General features: G+C 42.4%; 2 protein-coding genes across 3 annotated transcripts in view; both read left to right on the top strand.

Annotated features, from left to right (window-relative positions):
* Positions 1-2,078: 2,078 nt before the first annotated feature.
* On the top strand, positions 2,079-15,713 carry u2af1 (U2 small nuclear RNA auxiliary factor 1). 2 transcript variants are annotated; one of them, XM_017713477.2, is made up of 8 exons: positions 2,079-2,220; positions 3,679-3,766; positions 4,664-4,727; positions 10,703-10,752; positions 11,231-11,329; positions 13,644-13,777; positions 14,468-14,560; positions 15,007-15,713. In XM_017713477.2, exons 1-8 carry the CDS (start codon positions 2,177-2,179, stop codon positions 15,131-15,133), a joined length of 699 nt encoding a protein of 232 aa, XP_017568966.1. In that variant the 5' UTR covers positions 2,079-2,176; the 3' UTR covers positions 15,134-15,713. The 2 variants fall into 2 exon arrangements, with proteins under 2 accessions (XP_017568966.1, XP_037395131.1); XM_037539234.1 differs by having other exon boundaries at positions 2,136-2,157.
* A 1,345-nt stretch (positions 15,714-17,058) lies between these two features.
* The window catches only part of cbsb (cystathionine beta-synthase b), a 43,661-nt gene continuing 36,312 nt past the window's right edge, over positions 17,059-24,407 (top strand). Inside the window, exon 1 of the mRNA XM_017713478.2 lies at positions 17,059-17,176. The gene's annotated coding sequence lies outside the window, so the exon portion shown is untranslated. The remainder of the gene's footprint in view (positions 17,177-24,407) is intronic.

Here is a 24,407-nt window from a genome sequence, read left to right as displayed (position 1 = left end):
ATCAAATGTATTAACCAATGGAGGCCTGGATTTGGAGTCACACACAAAATTAAAGTGGAAAAACACACGACAGGCTGATCCAACTTTGATGTGATGTCCTTAAAACAAGTCAATGAGGCTCAGTATTGTGTGTGGCCTCCACGTGCCTGTATGACCTCCCTACAACGCCTGGGCATGCTCCTGATGAGGTGGCGGATGGTCTCCTGAGGGATCTCCTCCCAGACCTGGACTAAAGCATCTGCCAACTCCTGGACAGTCTGTGGTGCAACGTGACGTTGGTGGATGGAGAGAGACATGATGTCCCAGATGTGCTCAATCGGATTCAGGTCTGGGGAACGGGCGGGCCAGTCCATAGCTTCAATGCCTTCATCTTGCAGGAACTGCTGACACACTCCAGCCACATGAGGTCCAGCATTGTCCTGCATTAGGAGGAACCCAGGGCCAACCGCACCAGCATATGGTGTCACAAGGGGTCTGAGGATCTCATCTCGGTACCTAATGGCAGTCAGGCTACCTCTGGCGAGCACATGGAGGCGCTGTGCTGGAAGCAGTGTTGCTTCCTAAGTGGACAGTTTGATTTCACAGAAGTTTGATTTACTTGGAGTTATACTGTGTTGTTTAAGTGTTCCCTTTATTTTTTTGAGCAGTGTGTATATATATATATGTATATGTGCGTGGGTGTGTAATATGCTGTCTTACACCGCCCTCTACCGTAAATGAATAAAAATACATCTTTAGGTCAAAAAGGTCATATCCATCCTTTTAAAAAATGTCTAGTATTCATGCAATAGCTCTCTGTGAGGGAGCTTTGGAGGTATTCAACTCTTCAGACATCTGGTTCCTATCACCATCACTGTAGACAATTCTGACTCTGTAAGTGTTTCTCAAATGCAGTTTTTCACACCAAAACACTGGAAATTCTTCTTATTATTATTATCATTATAATTGTCAGTGATGGACAGTAACTAAGCAAATGTAATTTGTTACTGTACTTAAGTATTTTTTTCATGTATCTGTACTGAAGTTTTTCCATTTTGGGCGACTTTTTACTTTCACGCCACTACATTTCAAAGTCCAATATCTGACTTTTTCCTCCGCTACATTCTGAGAAATCTGTCGTTCCCTTTGGTTTCTGTGTGTATAAAAACGTAACATGTCAAAACAAAAGAAGCGCAAAGCCAGAGCGCCAATCAGGGCCCAGCGGTCACTTTGTTTAGAGCTGGTTTTGACCTGTTGGTCATACCGACCCAGAGCAGCACGCAGTTCAATGTCAGCGCAGCAGCGTAAAACTTTGGGAGAGTCTGTTCAACATAAATGATGAACTAACCTAACTTTGTGTAAATAGAGCACAATATAGAAATATGTCCACATATGCAGTCGAGACTGACGCGGCTTTTTTCTGAATTTATACAAACACCAGTTCATTTTATAGTAAATTAGTTTGGGCTGGTTTATGTTTATGAACAGAGGCCTACAAATCAACATAGTAAAGGAGCTCATCTGTGATCCTGAGTTTAAAGCCAGTTTTTATTAAACTTAAACTTGGAACTAAGTTGTAAATAAATCTGAAACTGAAACTTTACTTGTGTGTAAAAGTGATTTCAGAGCCACTCGGTTCTCCCTGATGGAAACTGTTTACCTTCAGTGTTTTGTGCTTATGATCATTTTAATAGACGTCAGCGTCACTAATTAATGACGTTCTATTAAAAGACTGGTTTACCAAGAGAGACGCTGGAGGACTTTCACCTAAGATTATTCAGGAGTTCATGAAGCGAGTCTTGTTATAAAAATGATAACAGGACATCAGAGCCAGAATTACTCTTTTAGTACTCTTACTTTTGATACTTAACTACATTTGAAGGCAAATACTTTAGTACTTTTACTCAAGTGGAGGTCTAAAGGGAGGAACTTCTCCTTTTACTGCAGTAGTATGTTACCTCGGGTGTCTCTACTTTAAGTCAAGCACATGATTTGTGTTCTTCGTCCGCCGCTGATTATTAGACGGAAACGGAGAGAAAACGACGTGATTCTCCTTCAAATGAACGACCGCAATGCTGCGCTTAACCGAGCTGGATAAACAGTTTTACTTGCGGCCTGGGGGCGGCAGTGCAGCGCAGTGTGGCGGCTCGTTCATTCAGCGCAGAAGGAGCGCACGCTGTGAGTGGTTTTGTTGAAGATGGCTGAGTATTTGGCCTCTATTTTCGGGACAGAGAAAGACAAGTAAGTCTATCGTTTAAACGCGTGTGCGTGCTGTTTTCTCAGCAGCGCGTCCTTAAAGCAGTAACGTAGTCTGGCTCCGCTGTAAACGGGCTGTAGTTTAATGCCTTAACTCGCCAACTAAGCTTTCGAAGCTTCGCCAGCATCTTGATCAAATTCTTCCGTTCCACCTTAAATGGACTTGCATTGCTGTATTCTGTCTGAGGCGCCGGAATGTAACCGCTTGCACCATTTAAGGTGGAACGGAACAATTCGAACAAGAAACTGGCGGATAGGAAGCCAGCAGGCGCTGCAGGTTAGCGCCAACCCACGGCTCTCAGCGACGTTAAATAACGGCACGAATTAACTTTATACGGATGAGGAATGAAGAGATTGGTGTTGTTTTGGAAATATAATTTGCGCAAAGTGCCTATTTATAATAAGTGAGCTTATAAACTAAAACTATGAAAACCGCGGTCAGAAATCGGCCTAAGCTAAAGCTTTAGCCTAACACACCGACTAGCCTTTAACGCTAGCTGTTTAGCTAACCTCGTTTTCTAACGTTTTCGTCGTTGTAAGTCAAAGTTACGCTGCTGTTGCATTTCGAGACCACGTAAAGCACTTTTATACGCGTGTGTGCAGGCTTCAGCTAAAATTTTGACATTTTATTGAGTTATTTTGACATTGCGAGTGAAACGTGATGTAAGCTAAGCTAAGCTACGTTAGCCTTGACGAGTTTGGATCAGTGAAGTAAACCGCGCATGTTTTATGGAAATATTCTCATTAATGTTCTGATATTATTAAAACGAGAACTTAAATGATGCATTACTACCAACATTCAGGTGTGTAAACTGCTGTATATCCTGCTTTTCTTTCTGCATGAAATCAGGAATCAAACCTTAGTAAAGAACCCAAACCGCTCTCTCTGCTGAGGCTGAGGTCCTTTTTCCTGCATTTATTGCAGAAAACACCACCACCTTAAAGAGTAATTCCACCAGTTTTTCCGAACTTGCTGTATAATTCAGTCTTTGAGATGTAAACAGAGTCACTCAGAGTGGTTTGGTGTTAAATGGCTCAAGGTAGAGGAACATAGACTTTGGTTTCTTTGCACTGGTAGTGATATAAACTATTGCACACGATGTCTACAACACACATGTAGCCATTTAATACACTTTAAGCCAAAACTTCATCACAAAACTTTTATAAACATCTTAGGCATGAGGCATTGAACTCCTCACACATATGGTTCACCACCATTGTGAACAGATGACTGTACAAGTTGTTTAGAACAGAGTCTTTCGAACCAAACTTGTTTGAATTGCTTTGTTTACGTCTCCACGAATTAATTGTGTAGTATTTTTGAAAAGCTGTTTGTTTCCCTCTAAGTCCAATTGTGGGAGCTGTGTCAGCATATCAGAAACGATTTCCAGTTGTTTTCTCACCTCCACTGGTGTTCATGTTGTCCTGTTTCTTGGTCCACAGAGTTAATTGTTCTTTCTACTTCAAAATTGGAGCATGCCGTCATGGGGACCGGTGTTCCAGACTCCACAACAGGCCCACCTTCAGCCAGGTAAAAAAAGGAAAGAAAAATAAACAGATTTAGGCTTTATTTTTTAGAGAAAGCAACATGAGAATGATATAAACCCTGAGACAATACTTACAGAAAAGAGAAACGGAGTAACATATGTAGATAAACATAGGCAAAGTATACACAGTGAAGCAGGGAGTTATTGGGTAATTTACCAGAGCATGGCTATGATAAACATTTTAGAAATGTATGAAAAGCACCCATTCATAGTTTCTGTGGTGCAGTATATCCTAAAACCTAAAAGAGAGGACCACACAATGAATTTCAGAAGAATTTTCAGAACAGATTGTAAAATTCAATAAGAATTTTTTTGCCTCCCAGGATTACATGAAAAAGAAAAAAAATGAATTAAAAGAAAGACAAATGAACTTAACTATTTATCACGTTCACGCAAACGCACAACTTCACAAGCAAAGACTTAACTAAGACAAAGTTAAATCAGCAGACCAACTCAGTGTGTGTGCGCATGTGAGAGCACCCACAGATGTCTTACCCGTCTAAAGCAGACTTGGTCAAAGCAGTTATACTATTATGCAGGTTATCTTGACAAATCAAAATTACTGTAATGCAGACTTGTGTGGGATTAGAAACAAAACTGAACAGTGTCATTGGTGTGGTTCAGTCATTCAGTTATACGATGATGGAAGAGCCCAGTTCCAGCTCCTGTTACCTTCATGTCTGGTAGGTTAGTTTGGAGATGGGTATGAATAAGTCTTTATTTTTATAACACAGGCCCCACAGAGACATAAAAGCAAAAAAAAAAAAAAAACTATACTGTATTATAAAAACTTGATATACTTCAAAGTATAGGTGTGTATGACTGTTCTCCAGTGCAGACAAGCAGCCCTGGGTTGAGAGTTTGATGTGTTTTTGTTACAGACTATTGCCCTCTTGAACATATACCGGAACCCTCAAAACTCGGCCCAGTCTGCTGATGGAATAAGTAAGTGTCCATTCATTCACAGTCCTGTGTGTGTGTGTACAGATGGGTGACAAATATATCCATCCATCCATCCATCCATTATCTTCCGCTTGTTCGGGTCGCGGGGGCAGCATCCTAAGCAATGAAGCCCAGACCTCCCTTTCCCCAGCCACTTCCACCAGCTCTCCAAGGGGGATTCCGAGGCGCTCCCTGGCCAGCTGGGCGATATAGTCGCGCCAGCATGTCCTGGGTCTTCCCCGGGGTCTCCTCCCAGGTGGACTCGCCTGTGACACCTCCCGAGGGAGGCGTCCAGGAGGCATCCTAACCAGATGCCCGAACCACCTCAGCTGGCTCCTCTCGACGTGAAGAAGCAGCGGCTCTACTCCGAGTCCTTCCCGGATGACTGAACTTCTCACCCTATCTCTAAGGGAGAGTCCAGACACCCTGCGGAGGAAACTCATTTCGGCCGCTTGTATTCGCGATCTTATTCTTTCGGTCATTACCCAAAGCTCATGACCATAGGTGAGGGTGGGAACGTAGATCGACCGGTAAATCGAGAGCCTTGCCTTATGGCTCAGCTCTTTCTTTACCACAACAGACCGGTAAAGAGCCCGCATCACTGCTGACCCAGCACCAATCTGCCTGTCAATCTCCCGCTCCCTTGTACCATCACTCGTGAACAAGACCCCGAGATACTTGAACTCCTCCACTTGAGGCAAGAGCCTATCCCCGACCCAGAGAGGGCTCTCCACCCTTTTCCGCCTGAGAACCATGGTCTCGGATTTAGAGGTACTGATTCTCATCCCAGCCGCTTCACACTCGGCTGCAAACCGATCCAGCGAAAGCTGAAGTTCGCGGCCTGATGTCCCCAATAGGACCACATCATCTGCAAACAGCAGTGATGTGACCCTGAGGTCACCAAACCGGACACCCTCCATCCCTTGACTCCGCCTAGAAATTCTATCCATAAAAATTATGAATAGAATCGGTGACAAAGGGCAGCCCTGACGGAGTCCAACTCTCACTGGGAACGAGTCTGACTTACTGCCGGCTATGCGAACCAAACTCCAGCTTTGTTTGTACAGGGCCTGAATGGCTCGTAGCAAAGAGCCATGTACCCCGTACTCCCGAAGCACCTCCCACAGAATACCCTGGGGAACACAGTCGAATGCCTTCTCCAGATCCACAAAGCACATGTGGACTGGTTGGGCAAACTCCCATGAACCCTCCAGAATCCTGGAGAGGGTGAAGAGTTGGTCCAGTGTTCCACGACCAGGGCGGAACCCGCACTGTTCCTCCTGGATCCGAGGTTCGACTATAAGCCGGACTCTCTTCTCCAGTACCCCTGCATAGACCTTGCCAGGGAGGCTGAGGAGTGCGATTCCCCTGTAGTTGGAACACGCCCTCCGGTCCCCTTTTTTAAAAAGAGGCACCACCACCCCAGTCTGCCAATCCAGTGGCACCGCCCCCGATGTCCACGCAATGTTGAAAAGGCGTGTCAGCCAAGACAGCCCCACAACATCCAGAGCCTTGAGGAACTCAGGGCGGATCTCATCCACCCCTGGAGCCTTGCCACCAAGGAGCTTCTTAACTACCTTAGCGACTTCGGCGTCAGTACTGGACAAGCCTATTCCCATGTCCCCAGACTCAGCCTCCTCACTGGAGAACGTGTCGGTGGGATTGAGAAGGTCCTCAAAGTATTCCTTCCACCGCCCAATGACGTCTTCAGTCGAAGTCAGCAGCACACCATCTCCACTATATACAGTGCTAGTGGCACACTGCTTTCCCCTTCTGAGTCGCCTGACGGTTTGCCAGAATCTTTTCGGAGCCGACTTAAAGTCGGTTTCCAAGGCCTCACCAAATAGATAGATAGATAGATAGATAGATAGATAGATAGATAGATAGATAGATAGATAGATAGATAGATAGATAGATAGATAGATAGATAGATAGATAGATAGATAGATAGATAGATAGATAGATAGATAGATAGATAGATAGATTCAACTTTATTGTCATTACTCAGTATAAGTACATGGCAACGAAATGCAGTTAGCATCCACCAGAAGTGCAAATAGTGCAAAAAGAGAGTGTGCAAGTGTGCAATAAATAGGCATAGTGCAACATTACAGTATATAGAATAAATTACTTATAGATATGCAAAAAAATAGATTATAGATGTGTAGATATATACATGAACATGTCTGAGATGTACACTGTATAGAATAACTGTTGCGATGTGTTATTTACATGGCAGTAGAATGTTACATTTGTGCAGTGGTAATAATGATGAATAAAATAAAACAACAGCTCCCATACACGGGTTTTTGCCTTGGCAACAACTGAAGCCGCAGATCGCTTGGCCTGTCGATACCTGCCAGCTGCCTCTGGTGTCCCACAGGCCAACCATGCCCGGTAGGACTCCTTCTTCAGCTTGACGGCATCTCTCACCTGGGGTGTCCACCACCGGGTTCGAGGATTACCGCCCCGACAGGCACCAACTACCTTACGGCCACAGCTACAGTCAGCCGCTTCAGCAATGGAGGAACGGAACATGGCCCATTCTGAGTCAATGTCCCCCACCTCCCCCGATATCTGGTCAAAGTTCTGACGGAGGTGTGAGTTGAAGATCAATCTGACAGGTTCTTCTGCTAGACGTTCCCAGCAAACCCTCACTATGCGTTTGGGCTTGCCTGGTCTGACTGGCATCTTCCCCCACCACCTGATCCAACTCACCACCAGGTGGTGATCAGTTGACAGCTCAGCTCCTCTCTTTACCCGAGTGTCCAAAACACATGGCCGCAAGTCCGATGACACGACTACAAAGTCAATCATTGAACTGCGGCCTAGGGTGTCCTGGTGCCATGTGCACTTATGGACATCCTTGTGTTCAAACATGGTGTTCGTGATGGACAAACTGTGGTTTGCGCAGAAGTCCAAAAACTGAACACCACTCGGGTTCAGATCAGAGAGGCCATTCCTCCCAATCACACCCCTCCAGGTCTCACTGTCATTGCCCACGTGAGCGTTGAAGTCCCCCAGTAGGACAATAGAGTCTCCAGGAGGATCACTTTCAAGCACCCTTCCCAAGGACTCTAAGAAGACTGGGTACTCTGAACTGCTGTTCGGTGCATAAGCACAGACAACAGTCAGGACCCGTTCCCCAACCCGAAGGCGTAGGGAAGCTACCCTCTCGTCCACCGGAGAAAACCCCAACATACAGGCACCGAGTCGAGGGGCTATGAGAAAGCCCACACCTGCCCGCCGCCTCTCACCATGGGCAACTCCAGAAAAGAATAAAGTCCAGCCCCTCTCAAGGAGATTGGACCCAGAGCCCAAGCTGTGTGTTGAGGTGAGCCCGACTATATCTAGCCGGTATCTCTCAACCTCGCGCACCAACTCAGGCTCCTTCCCCGCCAGTGAGGTAACGTTCCAAGTTCCAAAAGCCAGTTTCAGCAACCGAGGATCAGAACGCCAAGGCCCACGCCTTCGGACACTGCCCGATCCACAACGCACCGAACCCCTACTACTGCCCCTCCCATTGGTGGTGGGTCGATGGGAGGGGGGGACTCATGTAGCTCCTTCGGGCTGGGCCCGGCCGGGCACCATGAGTAAATGCCCGGCCACCAGACGCTCGCTGGCGAGCCCCTCCCCCAGGCCTGGCTCCAGGGTGGGGCCCCGGTAACCCTGTTCCGGGCAGGGTACACAAGTCCTGTTTTTGTGTCTTCATAGGGGTTATTATGGATCACACTTTGTCTGACCTGTCACCTAGGACCAGTTTGCCATGGGAGACCCTACCAGGAGCTTTTGCTCCAGACAACATAGCTCCTAAGATCATTCAAGCACGCAAACCCCTCCACCACGATAAGGTGGTGATCCAAGGAGAGGGGTGACAAATATAAGAGGAAAAAATGCAGACTTCAGCCAATTGTTGTAAATATTTTTATTATTGTGATTGTTTAGTGATGGCAAAGCTGGCAGGATTTGAGGATTTTGCTCTTTGGGGCTTCTGGTAGAGCACTGGATAATTATATGAAATTAATATAATGTAGTTCATTTTAAGCAGCATGTTTTGAAAGCCTAAATCACCTTCTCAGGTGGTATAGATTAATATTAACGCTGGACCATACAATGGACAATAGACGTGAAGTATGGCTAAATTGTGTTAGAAATGCAGGTTACTATGCTGTAGTAATGATCTGGGTATGCCCAGTTGTTAGGACACTGGTCCAAGTCTTTGCCACCTGTTTCTTCGTCAGCCATTGGTGGTAGTGTTTGTAGTCAGTTAGGTTTGCTAATGCTAATGTTAGCAGTGCAGCCTTATGCTCCTTGTTACTTTGGAGTGAAAGTGTCTGTTGGCTGAAGATGGTGTACAACATTGCCCTCTAGCAGTCAGGATTTAAACACAGAGTGAACCACTGTGCTGCGAATCTTGTAAACTACAAAACGGAACACTGTTTTTGGGAATTGATGCAATATTTTAATAATATAGCGATACTCAAGTGTGTCAGTTTTCTTATACCGCTTCTGTTCACTTGCTTAATTAGGTTACCCACAAAGATGGCTAACACTGTTTATCAGTGGGAAAACAGCGAATGTTAATGAGTAGTATTTAACTTTTTCTGTCTAATTGAAGAAGCTGAAGTCTTTTAGTGTGGACGGGAATTGAGCTTTCCGTGCATGTCACCAAGTAGGGCTGGGCAATGACAAATATTGATATTGTGATGAATTGTTACAATTGTTACAGTGTGCTTTTCTGAATATATATAGTACATACTGTCAATACTTGACCAGCTGCATGTCATTTGTAAAAAGAGCAAAATTGGTCCCATTTATCATGAAGTGCAACACAGTATGTCAAATATTGGATAAAAATCACTGTTTAAAGTTTGAGTTTTTAAAATGTAGCACTGCTTTTTCTACTTTCTCTGTTCTAACTGCTAAGATGTCTGAAAAAATACATATTGTAACATATCGTGTTACGAATTTCTTAAAGTATTGCAATATATTTTTGCCCTATCGTCCACCACTATCAGATTATTGCGTGGTGGGCTGCCATGAAGAGGTGTGAGCAGTGGAAACTGCATCAGAAAAGGTTGTTTCATATTTTTGATCCCATGCCCCTCAACTCTCTTTCTCAAAAACATTGTAGCACAGTAACAGCAGTAATTGCACCCAAGACTATTCTGAAGAGCTCATTTGTTGAGTTATGTCTCTTTGGATTTTTTTCCCCAGCTGTATTTTAGTGTCCTCTAAAGACAGGCATACACTCTGATCTTAGAAATCTTGTTCTTTGGTGACCTGGTGCCTTTGAATAGCCTGCTATGGACACTTAACGCTAGCCAGTCGAGCAATGTAAAGTTCTGGGCGAAAGTATTGTAGATATGTTTGACTTGTAAATCTGTTAGATTAATATGTGGCTATTCAAGCTTATGTCTGTAAAATATGGTGACATGGAGCTGCATGACTTCCAGTAGATCACTTGCCTTTACTGATAATGTGACGGACAACTCTGTTTTCTGAGACTAAAGTCAGTGACCCAGCCTGAACCCTGTTGAACAGCATGTCACTTAAAAAAGCTCAAAATGCCTCAAAAATGGGGATGCACTCTAACAGCAGTTGGCTAATTCATTAGGATTTTTGGCTGATCTTTGTTACAGATTTAATATATAATGTGAGTCAGGTCAGTCGCTAGCACTGTATTCAAATGCTGCTGCATCAAAAGTTTGCAGTATAATTATGCATGATTTTGTGTGCTAAAAAAAAAAATCACTCTTCTTATTTTCGTTTTGGCTAGTGGAAGGTACTGGAAGTGTGCCCAGTGTGAGCTTTGGGTTAAAAAAAGGCTAATAAAAATCTGCACATAAAATCAGCCATCAGTCAATTTGGCTGTAAAGAATATGCATGTAGTCTGAGTTGTCTGACCATTTACGCAGCCATTAAGTCAAAATACCAGAATTGTCAGGTTCGTCTGATTGTTTATTTTTTTCCCCCAGATGCAGTCAGTGATGTAGAGATGCAGGAGCACTATGATGAGTTCTTTGAGGTGAGCTATTGACTGTTTTGTGACTTCAGGTTTGCACAACACCAGAATGCATGATCTAAAAACTTATAACTGTCAGTAAGATATCTTGTTCCCTTCCATTAATTGCAATTGAAAGTGCTGTTTAAACGAGGCTGTGGTTTATCAGGATAAAAGTTCTAGTAATGTTAATTTTTCAATCTTTTAGTTTTGTTCAGCAGAGCTTTAGAGTAATTTGAGAATGTAAAATTTTCGCTGCTGTATTTATTCACAAGTTAATTCGATTCAGATTCGGTCAATGATTGTATATTAATCTTTCTCAGCTGTTAATTATTGTATACATTGTATATATGTATATTCCTTGTTTTTCCACTTAACTCTGGCTTCAGTACTAAAATCATTATGTAGATATTTAGTTTAGATCAGAACATCTTTACACTTCTGGATGTTTTGGTATTAAAACTGAAAGACAGTTGATTGCTTTCTATGATTTCTCTGTTAGGAGGTCTTCACAGAGATGGAGGAGAAGTATGGAGAGGTGGAGGAGATGAACGTGTGTGATAATCTGGGTGACCATTTGGTGGGAAATGTCTATGTGAAGGTGAGTGGAGCAAGAAAGGAAACAAGGGCACAGTTTAAATCTGGAGGAGATAAGTGAGCCAGAGAGATGTTCTGTTTAACTCTCATGAGAACTGTGTGTGTGTGTGTGTGTAAGTAGCCTAACAAAACAACATTGACTCAAAAGTATTCCTTGAGGGTTTCACATTGCAATTTAGTGAGCACATTAAAGAACTCTGCATGACTCACCTATGTAGGCTGTGTCTCCCTATACATGAAATAGTTTGGTTTATAGAGGAGTGTGCTGCTGACATCAGCATGTAGTCAATTCGGCAGGTAGCGTTTTCCAGTTGAATGCAGAAAAATGTCATGTCCTCTCTCTCTCTTATCCTCTCGGACAGTAACATACAATTCTCAGCATTTGTATGTGTATTTCCTAATTGACCTTTTGGCTTTTGGGCCAATTTAGTTTTTTATCTTTTCTAATCTTTTCCTCTCCCCGTGTGCTGTCACGGCTCATTTTTGTTTTTTCTCTGTTGTTTTTAAGTTGCTTAATGGGTGGCAATAGTCTGGAGCATTGGAACATTAGGGATGGGGTTTGGGGGTGGTAATTTACAAAGTCATATCTGTATAGCTTTTTATTTAGTTGAATATTTAAATATAGGATTCTGAAATATTGAAACGCAAGCAGCTGGTGTGTCGCATGTATTGCAAAATGCACCCTGTTTAGTATTTTGTAGTCAAATATTTTAATTGTTCAAATTGAACAAAATATACTCATATGGCTGTCGGTATACATGGGCAGGCTGTGTTTGTATCTGTGTAAAACATGTATGCAGCAGTCATGTTCATTATGGCTGGTATAAGGTATATTGTCCTAAAAAAAAAAGAAATCATGCCACAATTATTGATTATAAAAAAAAAAAAATCCATCCATCCATTATCTTCCGCTTCTCCGGGGTTCGGGTCGCGGGGGCAGCATCCTAAGCAATAAGGCCCAGACCTCCCTTTCCCCAGCCCCTCTCAAGGAGATTAGACCCAGGGCCCAAGCTGTGTGTTGAGGTGAGCCCGACTATATCTAGCCGGTATCTCTCAACCTCGCGCACCAACTCAGGCTCCTTCCCCGCCAGTGAGGTAACGTTCCAAGTTCCAAAAGCCAGTTTCAGCAACCGAGGATCAGAACGCCAAGGCCCACGCCTTCGGACACTGCCCGATCCACAACGCACCAAACCCCTACTACTGCCCCTCCCATTGGTGGTGGGTCGATGGGAGGGGGGACTCATGTAATTCCTTCGGGCTGGGCCCGGCCGGGCACCATGAGTAAATGCCCGGCCACCAGATGCTCGCTGGCGAGACCCTCCCCCAGGCCTGGCTCCAGGGTTCGGCCCCGGTAACCCTGTTCCAGGCAGCGTACACAAGTCCTGTTTGTCTTTTCATAGGGGTTATTATCCCATAGGGGTTAGATCACCGCCTTATCGTGGTGGAGGGGTTTGCGTGCTTGAATGATCCTAGGAGCTATGTTGTCTGGAGCAAAGGCTCCTGGTAGGGTCTCCCATGGCAAACTGGTCCTAGGTAACAGGTCAAAGTGTGATCCATAATAACCCCTATGAAAAATGTGATATTATTAAAGCTCATAGGTGTATTACTCACATTGAGTACATCTAGGACAGTTTCCATTTCCACCAAAGGGGCAGCAACTGCGCCAATTCATAGAATTTTGACATAAGAAACAAAAGCTAGATCATGTTTTGACACTGTACAGATTAATGTAAATGCTGTTTCACCTCCGACCGCTTGGTGGCTCCTGTAGTTTGTACTTGGAGCTCCAAGCTGATTCAGAGCCTCGTGCACTACATGCACACAGCTCTGCTGTAGAGCCCTGAACAACTCTGTAGAGCTCCTGTGAGAATCGACGTTGAACTTATTCACTAGATGGACTAACACCCTGGGGTTTGCGTCCTGAGTCACGCTGTCTAAAAATTGTGAATGTCACCATTACTACACGATGGATCCAGTTCTTACTCGTTCTGAATGTTTGTTCAGTAACAAAAGCACATTGGACTGGTTTTCACTGGTTGCTTATGTTGCGAATCATGTGATGCTTGCTGCTGTATAAATAAGTTAATTCAGACTGGAGTTACACGACATAAATCTCATGCATGCATAAAGGAGAGATGTATGCAATGATGACCATTATCAACAGTTATCAATAAATGAGAAGTGGTCCCAGCATTGTTTGTATTTAGCCTTATGACTAGGAAAGATTTCATTTTACCAAAATACTCAAACACCTTTCTAAGTGTCATTTGCAAGTTTGTGTATTTTTACGTCTTAAAGTTTTTGGTGATTGTCCACAGTTCCGTCGTGAGGAGGATGCGGAGAAGGCTGTGCTGAACCTGAATAACCGTTGGTTTAATGGCCAGCCCATCCATGCTGAGCTTTCCCCTGTCACAGACTTCAGGGAGGCTTGCTGCAGGCAGTATGAAATGGGGTGAGTGATGTTACACACAGACCTACAGACCACATGGAGAATACAGATAATCTTGGTTAAATTCCTCTGATTGTGAAGTTCACGTCTTTTATGGACCTGCGTTCCTTGAGTTTAGTGCCTGTAGTGAGGCCTACGGTTTGGGGTTTAGTTTGGGGGAACGGTTTGGGGTTTAGTTGCCAGATTAGCCTTAAGTGATTAGAGTGAGCATTTAAGTACAAGACTCTTGTTAGATTGAAAGATCCAAGTGCAACGCAGTACAAACAAGAATGACATTCTCATAAGCCTGACAGGAAATGCTGTTCTTTGTACACTCGGTTTAAAAAGGAAAAAGCGCCCCAAAGGGTTCTTTGAGCAGTGTTGTAGAAGAATGTGTTTGGGACAGATTTGTATGAGCATTAAAAAGCCTTTTAAATGTTTAAGCATCTCCACATATTGTAAAGGTTCTTTACCAGTTCAATAGTTCTTCTTAAATCTTTACATTATGTAAAGGTTCTTCTCCAAAGAATCCTCCGTTAAACAAAACACTTTTTGGCACATTTGTTTTTAAAGCTGTCACTCAACATGTACTGAAGAGCTGAACACTTTGTAACCTGATACATTTCAAATTTGAATTATTCTGGTCCAAAAAAGAAAATTCTCTGTTGTGCTCACTGTACATTGTCTAACCACAGTTCCTCTGTCTTCCTCCAGAGAGTGCACTCGAGGTGGCTTCTGCAATTTCATGCATCTAAAGCCGATCTCACGGGAACTCAGGAGAGAGCTGTATGGCCGCCGACGGAAGAGGTGTGTATGCTTCTGTATAAGGGTGTATTGTAGCTGCTCTAGCTCTGCCTTCTTACAACTTTTAACAAATGTGCCGTGGGCCACACGCTCCTGTTGAGGCTATTTTACTTTATAGCAGTAAAGCAGTAGTGTTTCTTTAATTGCAAGCACAAGCAAAATCGTACTGTTTACAACGTTCTTAAAACTTAATTCTTGTGACGAGCACTGACAATTCCTCAATCTTCTCTTAAATTGTCAAGACTGATGCTTGGCATGGTGTTCTAGTGATCAGGATGTTTGCTGTAGGAACTTGTAGGCTTGTAGATTTTGTGTAAGATCAGCAAGCTGGCAGTTATTTCTAGGATCGGTACCATAAGCTTAACTCTTAACCTCCCCTCTGAAATCAAGCAGTGAGATGTTTTACGTCCCCTGATCTGTGTGTTTTAAAATTCTCTTTTCTTCTTCAGGCATCGCTCCCGCTCTCGCTCTCGTGAACGGCGCTCTCGTTCCCGTGACCGCAACCGAGGAGGTGGAGGTGGACGGGACCGTGAACGGCGGAGGTCCCGCGATAGAGAACGCTCGGGAAGATTTTAAAACCATCCACTCTCCTTCCTGCTCACAACTTGCCCTCAAGTGGTCATCTTCAGCCCTAATGACAAAAAATGTAACTGTTGTGTTTTTACATTACTTGACTTTGTTCTTTTTTTTTTCCCTTTTTCTTTTCTGTAGCCCCCACACCCCTTCCCTTTGTCCTGTATCTCATTTTTACACACGTAGTTTTGGTTTCTCAATAAAAAAAAAAAAAAAAAAAACCTTAGTAATTGTACTCTGGCCCTGTAGTATCTACTTCCATGACGCACAGGTTACTGATGCAACATATCGACCTTGACTTTGTCTTTATTTTGTGAGCTTAAAAAGCTAAAATAACTGCTTATGATTAAGGGAAAGGGGATCTGTTAGGGTGCTTTTGGCACAAATGTATGTGGAATGACTGTGGAATAGCATGTATTTGTGTCTTACTGATGATTTGCTTCCAGCTGATTGACTGACTGACTTTTTTTTTTTTTTCATTTTTGCTATCCAAATTAGACAAAGTATTGTCAAACATGAATTACTGTTATTTTAAAATTTGTTCCAGAAATGGTTATGGCCAGAATTAAATTTCAAATCAGTATATCTGGTGGGGTTGTGCTTATATGGGGTGGGGGGTGGAAAGTTAAAAAGGCACCTGAAAATTTGGGCTACGGTTACACGGCAGGTAAAAGTGCCACGGATCGGATTTCAGTACCACAGGTGTCTGAATTGAAAGTGTCAGATTCAATGCTTATTTAACCGTTCACACTGCTATGCATGACGCCTCTGTCACACATGAGGAAAAAGATTGGATTTGGGCCACTTTTACCTGCTGTGTTGAATGTAGTTGTGCTGTGGAGAAACACATTCATGGTTGTTTAAGTTGCACACTTATGGGGACTTTGCACTAAAAAGGCCTTTTCAGGACAGGGCCAGTATGCCCAAAGTTCAGAGTGCTGATCTAGGGTCAGTCAGTACAGTTACAGTAAGTAAATAAGAGAAATCTGATCCTAGATCCTACTTTGCTTTCTCAAAACTTACTTAAATGTCTGATTGAAATGGTAGAATACTTTTGCTATGTTCAGAAGCTTTAGGATAAATTCAGTGATCCTGTGGGCCTAGAAAGGTCTTAAATATACAGTGCTAGTGCACTATTTCAAAAGCATATTAATTTATTCTTTTGCTGGTAAGTTTGGAAAAAGTGGAAGTGTATGTTCCAGTTATTATTATTGATTTTGGTAGGAGTTGGTAAATAGCTTACACCCCATAGGCTTCTATGGAGTCTAAAACCCCACAGTTTCAGGGTTAAAAAGATCTTGTACAACTAATCAGAAAAGTTGAAACATATCTGGATTATTTTGTTGAATTATTAATCGATGTTGTAACGAGCTATAAGATTGCATGTAGGTCTCGTCAGGCGCTGTAAATAGTAGTACACTGCTTTATTTACGAAGTTTCTCTCCTGTTCGAACCTTCCCGTTCCACCTTAAATGGTCCAGCAGTTACATGTAGCACGCGAGTCCATTTAAGGTGGAACGGGGAAATTCGAGCTAGAAGCTGACTTCCAACTTCGCCGCATCTGTAGAGGAACCTTTACTGTCCTGTACACTGTGGAAGCTGAAGCTGGCCTTCGGCGATTTCCACCCTCCGTACTTCTCTTTAAACATTAGCGCAGATGAAACATCTCGTTGAAGTGTTTTAAGTAAGCGGTAAGTCTCGAAACGAGCCTAAACATGTCCGTTTTCCTGTTTTAACTCGGTTCCCCGTCCTCGTTGCCGTACCGCAGTCCGGACGAGAAGGAGGCGTTTTGTTTTGTAACTACGACGAGAAGGCTCGACAAAAATCCCGATCCCTGATTGGTCGGAATCAGCCGATACCCCCACCGCAGCCAATCAGAGCACACCGTGAACAATCCATGTCTCGATTCTGATTGGTTGCCTGTTTGTCTCTTTAACGCATGTGAGCAGCTGGCAAAGCCGTGTTCTCCGTGTTGAGCTGATAGGAAAGTCCTCGCCTAAAGCGGACCTCGCTTCGTCTCCGCTCCCGACACTAACTAACATCCAGGTGAGCGAAACGTCTGTTTATGACCGCAGATCAGCCAGACTTTTACCTTTATTCGAGTATGTCGGTACGTTTTCATCCCCTTTGAGCATCACAGTGTGACTCCTCACGCCTGTTCACGCGGTGTGCTGAGCGGCTTTGTTCAGAGCGGGGTGATTTATTTATTCACGGTTTAGATTCTTCCTCTGATTAACTCACTAACATTACCGAGCCTGTTTGAGCAGCGTTGTCGCCCAGAGCTCCGTGCTGGTCTGGTGAAACAGTCCCAGCATCTCTAGTACAGGCAGGGTGAAATGGCTTAGTGACGATTGCATCATCCAGTGCAGAAAAGGCCATTTAACTCAGATGTGAGGCCTGGAAAGGGGTTTTCACTATTATTATTATTATTTTTATTATTATTATTATTATTATTATTATTATTATTATTATTATTATTATGGTGGTAGTAGTTGTAGTATGCTTGTTGTAATGTTATATATAATATTAATAAAAATACTAGAAAAAGATCTACAAAAAAATAGGAGTAGCAAAGTTATAAACCAGCCAATAAAAGGCGATTAATATGTGAGTGAATCTTATTTTATAATCTTATTTTGAATTTGCTCATTCTTTACGCTTTTGGAGGGGAAAAAACACTGAGGCTATGAGGGTTTTAAAAAGACTTCCCAACCAGCCATTTACTACTCTCTCCTCTGGAGGAGGCGCTGAGTGTGTTCAAAAGAAATATAAGCTAAGCAGTAAGTCGGTCATTTAGAGCTACACCCGGATCACTCCTGTGTCCTGTGTCCTGTGTCTTGCGCCCTTCCCGCAGTACGAGGGCCTGTCACGTGGGCAGAAGCGCAGTTCGTATTTATCTGCGTTCCTGTCTCTCCGTTCAGAGCTGATCGTGAATCTGCGAGCAGAAGTTTTATACCGCGTTAGTGGGTCTGTGTTGCCCCATTTCCACAGACTGACCAAAGAACGCCCTTTTTAGCCGATCCACACGTTTAAATCCACTATAATGGCAATGCAGCGATGATGAAGGGCCCTGTGTATGTGCGTTTGCTCCTGAAGGCTCACTAATGGTCCAGCTCTAACATGTAACATCGACTCAGATGCTTAAAGGAACAGTTCAGCGTTTTAAAATAGTGCAGAATAAACTGAAACAATACCATTAAAACTTTTCAAATCCCATTTATCGCTTTTTCCTTTCTCTCGCTGCATGTTGTGTGTAACTGTGGCTTTTTGTCAGGGTGATGAATGAACAGGGATGGATTTGGTGGCGCTGTTTGTGAATTCATGTGTTGGTTTATTCTGGAATTTGTAATGATTTGAGCAGAGACATTTCTGAAAACAGACTACAAAGTATGATCTGATCTAATCTATTGTATCTAATCTAATCTGATCATCAGAGAGCGATCTCATGGGCGTCTGTACCCAGTCTAGGCCTTTGCTCTGTATTTTACTTTAGAAACTGTGAGGAGACGCAGGAAATGCTGCCGGTCGAAGAAGTACACTCTTTAAAAAAGATGGTGCTTTAGTGAAGAAACTGCAGGATTCGTTTCTTTGCATCGTGAAATTGTCGTTCAGATCGATGGAGAATGTGCTGTAGATGTTCTCTGTAGAACCTTTGTTCTAGAAATGGTTCTATATAGCACCCAGAAATATTTCTCCTGTTGATACGGTGTCAAGCTTGTAACATTGGAAGAACCCTTTTCAAAAAGGTTCTATATGGAACCATCTATAGCGCATTTATGGACATTTTCCATCAATCCAAAGAACCCTTTACTGATGCAAGGTGAGTGCTTCTGATTCTATATAGAGCCATTTTCTTTACTTAAGAACCCTTGCAGCACCACCTTTGCTTTCCTTCGCCATTATAATACTCACAACCCTCACAGACAGCATTAAAACAACGCTATAAAGGGAGAAATGCTTCTATTTGACTGCAAATCTTAACATATAGAGGTAAATAAAAGGAGCTGATGATAGAAATAATGCATTTCCTTCCATATCACGGCCTGTAATATTGTCTCTCCACACCAACAGCAAGTACTGCACTGATTACTGCGCTCTAAATTGCAATACTCCTACCTGTATTACCTGCTTTTGTCAGTAATTAACCACAGAAATGTTTCAGCATGTTTTGTGTTTCTGTCCAACTAAGGACAAAATATGCTGATAGTAACACGCCTGCGTGTCTAGCTTGAGTTTTTTGGGGTTAGTCAGGGTCTATGCAGCACACATTGTTTTCATTCGGTTCGTGCTTGGCAAATGTAAAAGTCATGTTTATTCATCACGCAGCTCCGTGATTTTATACTGAGAAACAGTTTTTAAAAGACCTGCTGAGTCATTCATCAAATCACTAGCTGGTGTCATTGCTCTGAAAAACAATTCTATGATTATTCATGCAGTTGGATCCTTTCGACACTCCTGATTGTGACGGATGTGAGTATTACAACTGCTGCAGGCAGACTTGTATGGACATGATGCAAGAGAAAAGGGAAGTTACCCAAACGTTGGCCTGTGTGTTCTTTCCTCATGGCTAGTCATTTCAAATAAGCCTGATTTGCACATAGACAGGGAACAAGCTGCAGTCAGCATGTATGTATATGTATCAACCCGTACCTCCGACCCTAAAGCGCCTGTACTGCCCTGAGCTTCGTTATTTATTCCAAACACACATTCATGGGTGGCCAGTTGAACTATTAGAACTGTTTGGCTGAATAACTGTGCATGCTTGGTATATATATCTCTTACTTATAAATAAACAGGAAACTATACAAATGGTTAGTATTATTGGTCTAATATAATAAAGTACTATAAATAAATACATACATACATATGCTCATGTACACACTGAAGCTCATGTTACTAGTCATTTGCATTAACTAAAGTTTAGTTGACAGAAAGGGATCAGAGGATAACACCACCTCCCCACAAACAAATTTGTAGTTTTAATACCCCCTCAGGCAGGAATGTCACTGCTATAGTGAAAAAGTGGTCACAGCATCTCATGCTGTTTGATTTCAAAATGTTTTTGATACCAGATCAATGATCAAATTGATTAATTGACAGTAAAAGACAGAAATACAGTTTTTACAGGTTTAAATCTTTCTTTAAAACTGGGCTCTACAGCTATTATCCAGCAAAATATTCTGCAGTTACATTGTATATATTGATGCTGTGCTTGTATGCTCACAAAGTGACTGTTACACAATTTCTACCTTTCAGTGATTTTAAAAAAAATATACATATCAAAAATGTCCTTTGGCCATTTCAGATGGTTCCCTGCTCATAGCAATAAGAGCATCTACACACATACATGCTGTACCAGTAAGAGAGCTTGGGCTAGATTCCTAATGTCGCGTTCACCTTCCACAGCAGGTGACGCCACCCTGGTGTATATGATTGGAATAGGTATTATGTCTGTGAGCTAATAACACATTACATAAAAGACCCTTCTTGGAAACTTTGTGAGCTCAGAGCACAAGACAGCTGTGTGCTTCTCAGGGGAAGCACAGCTAGATGTTTGGTTGAGGTGTTTGGTGCGGCTGAAGGAAAGATTTATGGGAAGAATGCTTAATGCACATCTTCTAAGCTGGTTATCCTTCTGAGTCACAGGAGGAGTTGGAGCCTATCCCAGCAGTCATTGGGTGGAAGGCAGGATACACCCTGGACAGGTCACCAGTCCCACCATCGCAGGGCTGAATGTCTAACAAAGCCAGATATTAAGCATGATATTAATTTGGCTCTAATAAAGCAGGCATCTAAATGTATTCAGGCCATGGGTTATTTATAGGTAGATGTAGCTACTGCTCTTTCAGAGCAACAGCTTCAGCTCTGCTCTCCAAAGTGTAAATTACAGAAGAAATGTTTGTGGGGATGGGGACGGGGGAGGGGGGGGGGGGGGGGGTTACTGGTTGCAAATGCTATGACAAATTAAATACTAAAATACTTTTGGAAGTTTTTTGACACCAAACAAAATCTCATAAGATTCTACCACAACATGATGTTGCTTCCCCTATTCCTCACTGTTGGGGTGGTGTTGCAGAGGAATGGACTGTGTTAGGTTTGTGCCACACATAGCATTTTGAATTTTAGCCAAAAGCTCCATTTTTATCTCGTCTGACCAGAAAACCTTATGCTTTCTGGCCAACTCCAGACGTGCTTTGGTGTGTTTTTCTTCAGTAACGACGTCTTTCTAGCAACCCTTTCCTACAGGCCAGTTGAATTTATGTGGACTTAATTTTGCATGCCTATTACTACTTATTTTTATGTTGCATCTTCATGCCGAAGCAAATTCCTAGTCTGTGAATCCTGTTCATTGACAATGCCAATAAAACTTCTTCTGATTCTGAATCTGAATGCAGAGCTTGTGCTATGATTGACTGGTGCACCTTCACTCCAGTCTCATGCTATGAGCTCTGTTGTGCCCTCAAAGCGATTTTTATTGAGTTTTTTTTTCGTAGCTTAGATTTTGTACAGTGTATGCAGCACTGGTTTTGATATTGATGAGTTTTTCTAAAAAAGACCTTATCTGAGCATCTTATCTGAACAGGAGTAATTTTGCAGGAGGTCTGCAGTTATGTGCTCTTATCTGCTAATTCACAAGTACACTTTACAGTTCACTCTTACCTGTATTATGCCTAGTGCTGCCTTCCAGCCTTCCAGGTGCACTCTTGGTTTTCTAAAATGAGTCCACCTCATTTGTTGCAAAATTGACTGAAGTGTTGGTGCCATGTTGATCCTTTCTAACTCATATACGGCTCCTGATGATAGTCATGTGATGAAACATATGTTTGGTAAACGAGGGAATCAACATATAATGAAATACTGCTAAAATAAAATTATTTTAATAATCACAGTGCGTTTTTAGGTAGGAAGGTACAGGATGTGTCCAATACTAACGTCAAATGTTCCTCCACCATGTAGGCCTCCAGCTCATAACTTTATTGTTTAATCTTATTGTTTTATTAAAACTGTAAAACTGTCTGGAGATGGAAAGTAAACTTATAACTCTTAAAAATAAAGGGTTCCCTTTTGATGCTGTAGAACAGGGGTATTTAACTAAAATCCAATAAGTTCCAGTTAGAGGGAATTTCCTCAAGAAAAGGTCCGGTACATCATAATGTCTAACTTGCATCCTGATTCAGTGCCATATACTGTTTACTGAAGTAGCCTAGTAGGTATATCAACATCTTATACAGTCAATAACTGTCAAAGTACAGTTCAATCATATTTCAACATTTATTGTCAGTTTTCTCTTTAGGTCACGCCAGGTGAAAACTTTAATCTGACTCACTTTCTTCTCCCACACCTCGTCCCTCCGTTGTGCAGGCGTCACTCACTCGAGTTTCAGTGCTCATCGTAATGCACAGATCTGATTGGCCGAGTAGCATCACTGTGAGTTGCCTGAGCCGTTGAAGCAGCACCGCAAAGGCTAGAAAAGCTATGGCTATTAAAATAGTAAAACCCTGTCAAAATAAAATAGTTCTCCATAGTTTACCGGTTATAGGCCCAGGTCCGCATAGGACAGTGTCTGGGTCCAGACTTGGACCACGGTCTGTCTATTACTGACCTCTGCTATAGAAGAACCACTTTTGTTTTCCTAAAAAAAGAGGAAAAGTTTCAGTGGATGGTTCTTTGGTGACCAAAAGCCATCGAGGCTGTTTTTGTATGATGTTTTGATGTTTTGGAGTTGAGAAGGCGTCTTCGACCTGCTGCACATTGGTGGGTGTGTCAGTTCTTGGCTCAGCTGCTGTGTCTTGGCTTTCTCTGCTCTGGCCTGTGCTGATTTGTCCTAGTTATGTAAGGGCCTAGATAATACAGTACTATATCCAAACAAGTAGTGTGTGTGAGCGAGCGGGAGTGGGGGTGTATCCAGAACAGAACTAAGGTTACCAGATCTTATCAGCAGAGGTGGTTCTGGAGACCCAGCATTGCCATTACCCAGAAGTGTAAATAAAGAATCAAAAAGGATTGTATAGATGTTGAAATGAGCCTTTAGTAATGTTCCTGGCAAAAGAGAAGGGAATGGTAGAATGGTGGAAATGATATTTGATTTTAAACATTGTTTATAGCAGGATTACCTGCATTTTAATCTCTTTTAACAATTTGACTTGGGGGTCGGTGCTAGCTGGCAACAACTTATCCAAGTGAGACTTATTTTTTAAATCCGTATTGTAGGAGATTATTGCTGCTGCTACAGGTCATTTAGCTCCTCCATCACTGTCTTTTTTGTGGCTCAGTATATTAGCTAGATAGCTTAGCTGATTTGCTCTGGCTCAGAAAACGTACAGCAGTCTGAGCTGCAAGCAGATGAAAGATGTAGTGGTGGCAACAGCCAATCATAGACTAACAAATCATAAGCTAGTCAAAAGTGATCACCGGGTGGGGTTATCTCAGACAGCAGCTCACTCTGGGATTACAGTCAGTGTTTTTATGTTTACAGCTCAAAGAACAGCCACAAACTTATTAAATTATGTTGTAATTGTGTTCCTTTTTAAATGGAAACCACAAAAACTCTCACTATATTGTAGCCTCATCCAGTTTCTTGAGTCTCAAGACCACCTATAGGAAAGAAAACAAAGAAGAATTATATCTCAGTAGTTTCTTCTAGACAATAAGGAGGCAAAAGAGAATTTTGTGTAAAGCACTTTTAAATGTGCTGTGTAAATGACATCGACGTACTTACATACTTAAGAGACATTGAACTTGACCCTTTCCATTCCAGATTAAGAGCCTTCTTACATTTGGCAAAAAATCTCAGCTGATATTTCTCCTGCAAAAGTTTGGAGAATCACCTTTAACCTCTTAGGTATATTTTGGTTTTTCCATCTGAATTTACATGTCCAGATCATAAGGCAAGCTGTTCAGTAACTGCATGAAACAACCTTTTTGTCATGGTTCCCTCAAATGAACAGAACATGGATTTTATGATCACACACATTACTATATATCTACAATTTACTGCTAAAAGCCGAAATCGTAGACACTCTGTGTTATTTTATAAGAAGTAATTTTTACAGAGCAGATCACTGAAGAGACGCCATCTGTTTATAGTTTATAGCCCAGATTTGTGGAAAAATGGGTCGACTTTCAGTAGAAAAAAAGTGAGTTCAGCTTCTTTTATTATAAAGTTTTAAAATTACATCACCATCTATTTGACTGGAAAGAAGACAGTTACAGCCTCGTATGACACCCACCTTTTGAATGTATCTGATAAAATGTGAAAGTGATGAAGTAAAGAATA

The sequence above is a fragment of the Pygocentrus nattereri genome, chromosome 6 (assembly GCF_015220715.1).
Source record: "Pygocentrus nattereri isolate fPygNat1 chromosome 6, fPygNat1.pri, whole genome shotgun sequence".
NCBI lineage: Eukaryota > Metazoa > Chordata > Actinopteri > Characiformes > Serrasalmidae > Pygocentrus > Pygocentrus nattereri.
Note: the sequence above shows the minus strand (reverse complement) of the source record. Positions and strands in the feature narration are given on the sequence as shown.

What these genes read in the sequence shown, in the direction of transcription:
- u2af1 (XM_017713477.2), top strand. Translation starts at nt 2,177, where the DNA reads ATGGCTGAGTATTTGGCCTCTATTTTCGGGACAGAGAAAGACAA. An exon ending in ACAGGCCCACCTTCAGCCAG is followed by an intron (nt 3,767 to 4,663) that starts GTAAAAAAAGGA and finishes TTTTTGTTACAG; the next exon opens with ACTATTGCCCTCTTGAACAT. An exon ending in TGCAGGCAGTATGAAATGGG is followed by an intron (nt 13,778 to 14,467) that starts GTGAGTGATGTT and finishes GTCTTCCTCCAG; the next exon opens with AGAGTGCACTCGAGGTGGCT.